The sequence below is a fragment of the Triticum aestivum genome, chromosome 5A (assembly GCF_018294505.1).
Source record: "Triticum aestivum cultivar Chinese Spring chromosome 5A, IWGSC CS RefSeq v2.1, whole genome shotgun sequence".
NCBI lineage: Eukaryota > Viridiplantae > Streptophyta > Magnoliopsida > Poales > Poaceae > Triticum > Triticum aestivum.
Window position 1 is genome coordinate 354,678,845 of NC_057806.1, and position 10,573 is coordinate 354,689,417.

The 10,573-nt window shown below is 39.4% G+C and overlaps 2 protein-coding genes across 2 annotated transcripts in view; both read right to left on the reverse strand.

Annotated features, from left to right (window-relative positions):
• Nucleotides 1-666: 666 nt before the first annotated feature.
• Nucleotides 667-1,705, reverse strand: LOC123103338 (ribulose bisphosphate carboxylase small subunit, chloroplastic 3-like). The gene is made up of 2 exons (XM_044524892.1): nt 1,397-1,705; nt 667-1,275 (listed from the first exon to the last, which is right to left on the reverse strand). The coding sequence occupies exons 1-2, from the start codon at nt 1,541-1,543 to the stop codon at nt 895-897; spliced, it is 528 nt and encodes a 175-aa protein (XP_044380827.1). The 5' UTR covers nt 1,544-1,705; the 3' UTR covers nt 667-894.
• Nucleotides 1,706-3,291: 1,586 nt separating this feature from the next.
• Nucleotides 3,292-10,573, reverse strand: part of LOC123103339 (uncharacterized protein At1g32220, chloroplastic) — an 8,524-nt gene continuing 1,242 nt past the window's right edge. Inside the window, exons 3-10 of the mRNA XM_044524893.1 lie at nt 10,052-10,140; nt 8,656-8,711; nt 8,519-8,574; nt 7,516-7,609; nt 6,380-6,459; nt 5,347-5,389; nt 4,870-4,961; nt 3,292-3,810 (exon numbers count right to left, since the gene is read on the reverse strand). Of these exons, the coding sequence (XP_044380828.1) occupies nt 3,637-3,810; nt 4,870-4,961; nt 5,347-5,389; nt 6,380-6,459; nt 7,516-7,609; nt 8,519-8,574; nt 8,656-8,711; nt 10,052-10,140 (684 nt within the window). The 3' untranslated portion in view covers nt 3,292-3,636. The remainder of the gene's footprint in view (nt 3,811-4,869; nt 4,962-5,346; nt 5,390-6,379; nt 6,460-7,515; nt 7,610-8,518; nt 8,575-8,655; nt 8,712-10,051; nt 10,141-10,573) is intronic.

The window sequence follows — 10,573 nt, forward strand, 5'->3', positions numbered from 1 at the left end:
GGGTGAAACCCCAACCATCAGGCCTTCTTTGGTACTAGGGTTTTTGAGGAGATTGGTGGGGATAATCCCCATAGGGATTAGGTGAAACCCCAACCTTAGCCCAATCCCTTCAAATCTCCATTTATCCCCAATCCACTAGGTGGGGGTAGTGTATTGGGTATTGAGAAAAATGCACTAGAGTTTGGGGATTTGTGGGAAAATGTGGGGATGAAACATATCAAATACACTAGAACCAAATGGTGTTTTGGGATATATAGGGATTTAGGGGTTTGACCGGGATAATTCTCACCAATTCCCTAAAATACACTAGTACCGAACAAGGCCTCACCCAATCTCTTCAAATCCCCATTTACCCCAATCCACCAGGTAGAGATAGTGTATTCCATATCGATAAAAATGCAATAGAATTTAGGGATTTGTGGGAAAATATAGGGATGGAATATATCAAATACACTAAAACCAAATAAAGTTTTGGAATATGTGGGAATTTAGGGGTTTAATCGGGATAATCCTCACCAATTCCCTAAAATACACTAGTATCAGACAATGCCTTACCGTGTTATTCTTGATTGCTCATCATTCCAACATAAACTATGTCTAGCGGCGGAAATAAAAGATGTGCGTGCGGTGCCAAAGATGTTTCTCATTATTAATTACCCGAATACATAGTCGACAGATTGTATAAATATATTATGTGCATGTGCATATACATAGCCACCGATTGCATTCACATACGAGCATGCTTTCTCGAGACATGTTGGTACATGAACATGGACATACACATATTCTTAGGAACAAACAAGAAAGATAAATGGAGAAGGAAAACCCAAAGCAATGTCAGAGTTGACAAAACCGCAATGGCACTTTATATGTGGCCCGTGGTGAGTGAGCTGTTTAGGCCTTGCCGGACTCCTCGCAGCCCGGTGGCTTGAAGGCGATGAAGCTGACGCACTGCACCTGGCGCATGTTGTCGAATCCGATGATGCGGACGTACGCGTCAGGGTACTCCTTCTTGACCTCTTCCACCTCGTTGATCACCTGTGTGGCGTCGGTGCACCCGAACATAGGCAGCTTCCACATTGTCCAGTACCGGCCATCGTAGTACCCAGGGGATGCGTTGTGCTCACGGAAGATGAACCCAACCTTGCTGAACTCGAGGCAAGGCACCCATTTGGAGCGGATCAGGTAGTCGACCTGCTTGAGGAGGGCCTCCGTGCTGAGCGGTGGCAGGTAGGACAGGGTCTCGAACTTCTTGATGCCCTCGATGGGCCACACCTGCAAATCAGATTGACATTTTTAATACATTAACTATAATTCTAGTTCTACACATTTGATGTTATTGACTTCCGTCCGTAAGCTAGAAAATGAGTAGAAAGGCAGAGACGATGTAGTTTACCTGCATGCACCTGATCCTTCCACCGTTGCTGACGCTGCCGAGGCTAGCGCCGTTGGAGCGGCGGCTGACGGGGAGGCCGGCGGTGGACTTGAGCCCCTGGAAAGGAGCGACGGAGGTGGCCGACGAGGCCATCACGGTGGGGGCCATGGCTGTGCTATGTAGGTATATAGCTTGCTAGGAGGAGGCACTCTGGCTTGAGGACTGCTGCGTTGGGTCAGCAGCGGCTTATATAACCCTTGGGCCCTTGCTGAGCAACAACAAGATGTGGAAGGGGTGGCTGATGTTCCGCGGCGGCGATTAGCCCCCGCGCATCACCGGCCTCCTGATAAGGTCCGGATAAACAACCACATGTCTGGGCGCCTTATCCTCTGTGCCATCCAATCAACGGCCCTGTGCCCTGCTGCGCTACCTGCTGGTCCTACTCCTTCCTGCCTACGGCTGGTCACAATGGACAGGAACTTAGAAATAACATCACACACTCCAATGCAACTTTATTTATGTGACACATATTTAATAAAAAAAGAGGTGCTTGAATAAATACATTGTTGCATGACACTACATACATGTTCCTACCCACTATGAAGGTAGTAACATAGTCTAGGGAAGTGTGTAGGTTACTAGCTTATGTTCCTGCCCATCGTGACCAGCCTACTTGCACTCGTGCCCATTCACATTATTCTCTAGGTTTGCTGTACCGTATGTATGGTGAGATAGTGAGATGTATCAACATTGCTACTCCTACTAACTAGAGGTAATTTTTCTTCGAGGGAAACTAGAGGCAGTTATATTGTGAAAGGGCATCCGCATTAGGTACACTACCAGAGTAATATACATGGCAAACATAGCTTCCTTCACCTGACACGGTTAGTATGGTGGTCTCAAGTCTCAATGCACAGGACAACCTTTCCCAGTTCTAACTTTCAATCCTATAATTTGGTTTGCTTGTTTGCTTCCTATCCGACCTATCAATTAAATAAACGTCTAGTTTCATGATACAAGACTTTCGCTCCAAGACAGTAGATTTCTTGGTTGGGTCCCTTTTTCTTTTTCTTGGTTGGGTCCCTTTGATACAGGCTCCCTTCCTACCGATGATTATACAACAAATGAACAGTAGATTTCTTGGTTGGGTTCCTTACTTTTTCTTGGTTGGGTCCCTTTGATACAGGCTCCCTTCCTACCGATGATCATCATACAACAAATGAACAGTAGATTTCTTGGTTGGATCCCTTACTTTTTCTTGGTTGGGTCCCTTTGATAAAGGCTCACTTCCCTACCGATGATCATACAACAAATGAACGTGCATGCTTCGTTTTTGTATGCATGGCCACTTCATATTTTTATGTCCAAGTTTGGTCATTAATTTTATCAATAAACTATTCTATGCCCTAAAAGGTATGCCATTAGATGTACATTTCAAAAAATATATAGATGATATATTTTTTATGACATGTAATCTATATTTTATTGACCAAAATTATAAGTGAAAATTTGACAAAAAGGATGATGTGACCTTGTATAAAGAAACAGAGGGAGTATTTTAATTTAATAAGTTGGTATTTATTCAAATCAAATCCTTCAAGTCTGTTAAAAGCCAATTTAGTCTTTTGTTAACTAACTGAACAAACGAGAATTCCTAACCAGAATTCCTAACCACTACTAAAATGAACTGCAAAAACGTCTTATATTACAGAGGTAGTACTTTTTAGATAACTTCTTGAACATTTCGAAGATCTGGATGTTACAAAAGGCCACATCCAAACAGAGCCGACTACTGCTGGCTAGGGTCTAACGATGGATTGGGAAATTATACACGCGAAGTAAACATGTTGTATGCTACTAGTTCTACCAAAAGCACCAATCGGTACAGATAAACTAAGAAAATTATCCACAATCGGTTCACGACCAGGAATAGAGTTTTCCTTACCATAAACTCAAAGTAAGTTACAAACCTTAACCTGCTCTCTACAGTAACTAAAAGGAACACTTTCAAGCAACAAGCATGTAAAAACAGTTTCCAACAGGAAACTCGAGGTTAACTGCTTCTTTATTGAGCACATCCTTGGCTAGTAAGTAGATCAGGCAAACAGGGCCACGCCAGGATACAACTATCAGAGAATCTGCGACCGTAGCTGAGACCCCATGGTCTTGTGATGTCCGCTTACACATTTAGAGCAAATAGGAAAAACCAGGTAACAAAAGATGGGTGGAGACACGCCTTATCATCCTGTACAAGCATACGCTTACTTCTGCTCGCTGTAACGCATGATGCCATACACATCAACGATACCAGGAGGGAACACCGGATCCGTCGCTGCTCTTACAGCGACCTTCGCTACCGAGGTAGCACTCACTGGAGGAGTTAGCATCGGGCCAACAAGTGGCAATCTGGTTAGTGGTTTTGCATTTTGGAGCACCTGCGGATGTAGAGGGACCTCAGATTAGGGCTATACCACCTCGGGAAGAAATAATAATGCAGTACAATTACAGAAATGAATCGTTCAAGGAGTATAACTTACATCACAAACAATACCAACATTAACAGTAATTGCAAGCTGAATATGGCATTTGCACAGGAGATGAGTTACGATCTTTGGATACTGGGTTACTACAGGCAAGTTTTATCTTTGGCATTGCACCTGATTGGCATCTATTGAAACATAAAAGATTGCTCTCGGCCATTGTAACCGTTAACAATATAGCTGTGAACTAATGCAACCAATACCCGGGTTGGGTACTGAATTTATATGAAACATATACCAAAAAGACACCCTGCGAAAATCAGACTTGGTTTGAAAGAAAAAAACTGATGATACATGCATCATCATTATCCATCAACCTCATGCCTATGGAACTCGGTGCAGTCATAAAGACTCATAAAGCAAATCTGAAGGACTGGACTCACTAAGGGAAGGCAGCGCCAGTACTAGCAGGTGAGTTAGATGTGTGATACACTTTTCATGGAATTTTTTTGTTGTTAATAAACTGGAAGCATACATTTGATCTAACCCAAGTAGTTCAATCCGAAGCCTTCACATTCAGTCTAATCTTGGTAAATAAAATCATATTACATTGACATCCTGAAGCTCACCATATCCCTAGCACTGTCCATTCTATTCACAATCCCTACTAGGCCAGGGCATCTACAGATAGTTAGGATAACTTATAGCAATTCTAACACCTAGCACTATGAATTCCTGTAAGACAAGATTTGATGCTAGACACACACAAAATGATGCTCACATTTAGTCTAAACTCCTTTAGTTGCCCTTGCTTATTAGTTCAACTCAAATAACCTTCAAAGTCCACTCAACCACAGTTGCTCATCATATATGGTACATGATAAGTGCTTGGGATCGGAAGGGTCAAACTACAATGTATTAACGGTTATGAGGAGCTGGGCACTAGCACACCATGGGAAGTTTCCTCTTGTGCGTGTTCGAGAAAGTATGCCCATGAGAAGAGAGAAACTTTACCATTTGCATAGGTGAACCCACAAGTCCAAGGGGTATGTTCACACTACCCACTCGACGAGTTCCATGAATAAAACCAGGCCGCAATATCACTCCTACAAATAACAAAATAATTGTTTGCACCATCAAGAAAGATTCCAGTAGAGAAGGAGCATCAGAAATACAAATCAATAAAATAATACTTCGAAGGGATCTCAAAAACCATTTTGATCCAAGAGGGATTCATGAGTTAAGTTACACCAATTTAGTGACTTCAATATATAGGATTTACTTCAGTTTGGTACTTTGATCACATCAAGGTTGTCCTCTCTGCGCATAGTTTTACAATTAATAATTCATGGAGTAGATATGACCTTTACTGGTCAAGGCCTGCTTTTACAATTAATAATTCATGGAACATATGTAACTTTTACTGTCTTGCTTTTTAAAGCAATTATTCTGGCTTCTGAATATAACTATTTGCACCAGGTTGGAACTTACCTCCATAGGTAAACTTCGACAGCAGTTCAGCTTCAGCAGCTCTCTTTAGTAAACAAAACAAAGGAGGTCAATATTTTGCACAATGATATATGCTTAAAGAGGGTGGATATGAAAAATGTCATGCAACAAAACAAACGTCAATGTTTGTAAAGAATTGAGTACAAAGAGAGCACCTAGAGGGTCAATTAGGATTACAGTATCATGCTAAGCATGTAATTATCTGAATATTTCACACCAGATTGTGATATCACTACTCGTCAGTCCGTAATCAACATTTACCTATTCTAACAATCCCTCCATCAAGAATATAATAAGGCCTATAATTTTGCCTATTACAACACAGGGTTTGGCATGTGAAGTTTATGACAGTTTCTCTTGTTTGCCTTTGTTTATCTTCCGTCACTCTTCAACATTTATGACTACACTATAACTTATCTGCCTCCTATTGCCAAGAGCCCAAGACATTAATACCATGAATAGCATGGTCATTTCCTGCTAGTAATCTCTTGTTTTTATGACTTCCCAGTTCCCACAACATGATAAACTAAAAAATACCTTATATTTTTAATGGGTAGCAGCATATGGCTTTTTATTTGGCTTGAAATACCAAATTCATATATCATCTAACCTGTCCTCATTGGATTGAAACAATTTAACTATAAAAAGGGAAGAATTCATGGATCTTTGCAGAAAGTTCAATAGTAGCAACGTTTAAAGAGGCACTACATCTGATATGAACAGCGGAACAAAACGTACTACTACTAATTTATGATAAACCCAAATATAAGTACTCCTGGAGGGAACACAAATAAAAATATATAAGACATGATTTCTCACAACAGTTCAACTGGCACTGATAATAGTCAACACATTGCACACCACCACCACCACAACAACAAAGCCTTTAGTCCCGAACAAGTTGGGGTAGGCTAGAGGTGAAACATATTGCACACCACACAAATCAAATATATATAGCAATTTTAGAAAAGAAATGAATGGGTCCTTAATCATGTCAATAATCCAGACATCTTACCTTGCCCTCATAATAACCTTGCAATAAGTAATTCACTAAACCAAAGTCTGCAGCTGACACATACACAAATCTTTTTATGCCTGCAGGTAGAAACAGAGGTAAATTGGAGAAATCCTGGTAGAAAATCTATCTTTCCAGTTTAAATTCATAAAGCATGAAATTTCTAGAGCTGGTTGGAATATTATATCTTGAGTGCTTTTACAGTACAGATTTATACAATACAAATAGATAAATTGCATCATATCTAGAAGAGTGGACTTTATGCAGCATTTATCTCCCCAAAATCAGAAAGGTCATTTGGAAGTTTTAAAATTCTGAACCAAATTGGTGGACATCCATTTGTTGATGAAGCATAAACCTGGCAATTTGGGCCAAAAATTATATCCAGTTGCATTTCTCAGAATAGGGAGGTGGGTCTAAGACACATTGTAAGTGTGCACAGTTACTTTATTAGGGGTGCAGCATGTGGCAAGCATACATATTGTTAGAGGTCCAGCATCAGACAAACACTACTTCTCGCCCAAAATATGCAGGTTCACACTTCACCAGAAAATGTACAACCAGAATTGTTTCCAACAATTATTCTCAAACTTCGAGGTGCACAAAATCAATGGGGTGCATCCACAAATTTTCCTCGTATCAACACTATGAGTAATAGGTTGCAATATGATGCATTCGAACTTAGCAACTTACAGCGATGATAGGAAGAGTTGGAAAATGTACAACTCTCTTTTGTGTAACTACAACATGGAACTTTATCTTTATTATTCAGGGAAAGCAAACCAACAATAGGATAATTGTGTTCCGAAAATTCATGTCAATTATGAAATTCATTGCCCGAATATTTCTCTATGGGTAGGTTTTATATATCATACTACATGTACACCAAAGACTGGGCAAGAATCCACACTGAAGGCAAGGAAATGCTCAATAGTGGTCCATTATGAAATCCATTACCCAAATATTTCTCAATGGGTAGGTTTTATATATCCACATCATAAGGCCGCTGTGGTTTTAACAGTAGAAAGGAACAGAAGTTCTCACTTAACAGGGAAGGCCGAATAAACCAAGTAAATTTTAAAAAGTTACATGGCATGCCACAGTCAATATCGGACCTAGCTTATAATGCAAAATACCTTTCTCAGCTGCAACCCTGATGGCATTGATGTTTGCAGTCCCATTCAGTTTGAACATTTGAGAATTTGACCCAAAGCCTCCAACACAGGATACCTACGACAGTTTTCCTTCCTATTAGTAATATTTCTTATGAATCCACTTTGGCATAAAATGTTTGATACATGTCTGTCTTAATTAGGTGTAAGTACATAATGGTATCTGCGCTTATCTCAGATATGAAGCCATGCAACAAGTAGACATTAATTTAACTACAAATGGGTTGCTGAAAGCAGCTCGTGTCAACAAAAAGTGGTTTCGGTTTAGGATTTCTAGCTCATCAAATAAAGTTTGTTACATTGAGTTTTGGAGTTGCATTAAACCCAACAATTGTTGTACTTAACAGTTACAAACAGTGCATAAGGTACACAAACCAAACTTAAGCATGGTTCATATTTGTATAATATCCTAAATTCCTATGATTGGCTTCTCATTGCCACATTGGTGTAGTTCTTATCACGTCTTTTGTGGCTCGGTTTCAACCATTCACCAATAAAAACTGGATCAGCTGCTATATGTATCACAAAAATGATGAAGTAGCAGCTGTTATTGAAAACCAAACACCCTATAATATTGCAAATTTGAAGGATGGAACTATGCGTTCAACTGTACATGGTTCGAGTGCACATTTAAGCTCGCACTGCTTTAAGCATGGAAAAATATTGGCATCTCGCTTGCTTTGAGAACTAGCGTCAACAGAGTATCCCTGCACACCGATGTTGCATTCTTTTGGATAACTATGGCATTCAATAACAAACTGATAATTATGCAATAATAACTGTACACATTATCAAAACCATAATACGTGAAATTAAGAAACTAGAAAACTAAAACATAAACATACCAAACATATAAAGTGCACTTAACTATACAATATCAACTGACCAGGTCCCAAAAATATGCACAATATGAAATGTTCAATAATGAAATTAACATGTTAGAAGGGAGAATAGAAGTTAAGCATACAACAGCAGAGACACCATCCATACTATCCTCCAGTGAAGCAGGTTCAAGGAGATTGCCTGTTCGAGAGAATAAAATAGATAGTGAACAATATGACCATTTATAATTAAGCAAGCAAAATTAACTTCATAATGAGCAACCTTGATTCCATATAACTTTGTCAGCCCAAGATTCACTTATCGATGGCTTTCCAGATCTGTTCATAGAAGGTCAAAACACACTTGGTGAGAACAGGGCAACATTTTGGTTGGGCTAAGATATACAGCTATTCTAGCTGTACATAACGCAATTACATTTTCAATCGTAGGCACTAGAGTTCTACAGAAAATACAATTGTATTTTCAAAACCAGTTGCGGAATTATGTCCAGTTCAGTCAGCTATTTGAAGGAAATCCCAAAATGTGCATATTGCAAAGAAGAAAGGATCGCGCTGGGGTAAAGGATTGTTTGCAAATTGTCATGAAGTGTTAACTAGGGCTGTTTGATAGTAGAAATCTTTGCTCGGAGAAACTATAGCATGGAAAACCTAATGCAAATTTTAACAAGCAGAATTCACTCAATTTTTTTCTACGAAGATTTCTGTGAGTCCATTCTACTATAGGAAACATATACCAGATGCTTATGTTGTGACATTAAAGAACAATTATAATATCCAAACAGCTCGGTGACCATCATTGAAAGAGCTGCTAGAAGGCATGGCTTGAACGGTGTTAGAGTCTCTTGGGGGAGGCATAGACAAAAGACTGAGATGAAAAACTTGTGAGAGAGATAAATATTCCCACGATTCTAAAGAAGTGAAGGCCATCTATTAGGAAGATGTTTTTGTGTCTAGTTTGGAAAGTGAAGAGTCCGGATAGGTTCTCCTAGTAAATTGACATGCTTGTTCCAGATCACTTGCCCACTCACGCGGATCTGTTTGGCCTCGACTCAACTGTCAGCTTCCTATCAAGCATGAGTAAGCTAAAGCTAAATAGGATGATTTGTGTAGCTTAAGTGAACAAAACCAACGATTTCATCTTCAAAGCAGAATTCCAAGTGTATCTTATGGTTCCTAAGATGTATAGACGAACCATGGTTGAAAACTTGATATCGTGAATTCATGAGGCAAGTGGAATTTTCACAAACAGCTTTATGAGAGTTTTTTCAACATATGTCCAACAAACTGAGAGCTACTACAGAAGTACATACAGCAAACAAGCCATCATCAGAACAACTATGATGACACAATGGAGAAATATGAAATGGGGGAATGGGAAGCTTTCATGTAGTGCTGAAGCCAAGAGCATCAACAGAAAATTGGAGGACTTTGTCATCTTATCTACAGGTAGAATAAAGGGTTATATTTGTCCATAACTATATGTTTAATTTTCAGTTAACATCCAGGAGACCAGGATAGATATCAATTTCTTATTTATTCTTTACAATAGTTTTCAACAGCTTACGGACAAATAAAAAAGTGCAACCCACGTGCATGCAAAGGCTAAAGAAGAAGTAAAGAAAAAAATATCAGTTCACAAAAATAGCTTATGGAATTACCTATTTAGACTAGAGACAACAAATCCTCTCTCCAAAGCCTCCTTGCAAACATGTGAACCAACGAAACCACTTCCACCTAGCACAAGCAGCTATATCGACACAAACGTCAGAGGCAGCTCGGTAATCCTAACAGAAGATGGAACACAAGAACAAACACACTCACAAATTGTGTCAAACATGCCAAAAACATATAATGAGCTACAACAGTAATACCAAAAAGAAAACATCTACAAATAAAACAGTATACATGCACAGCTGTGCATGGATGAAACACCATTCCATGTGGAAATGTCGTGCATACATGTATAACATGATTATCAATGAGAAGTGTCAATACAAATGTTAATGAAGCAAAATAAGGGTGAAGGTAGAAACTAAACAGGGGTATCCAATTTTCTCCACTTGTCCCCTGATATTCTCAGCTATATATGTGTGGTATTTCTGCTTTCTGATGTATAATTGATTTACCTTATTAAGACAAGAAGCAGTCCTTATGTTCGTTTATAAGAGCCTCACTCCCAA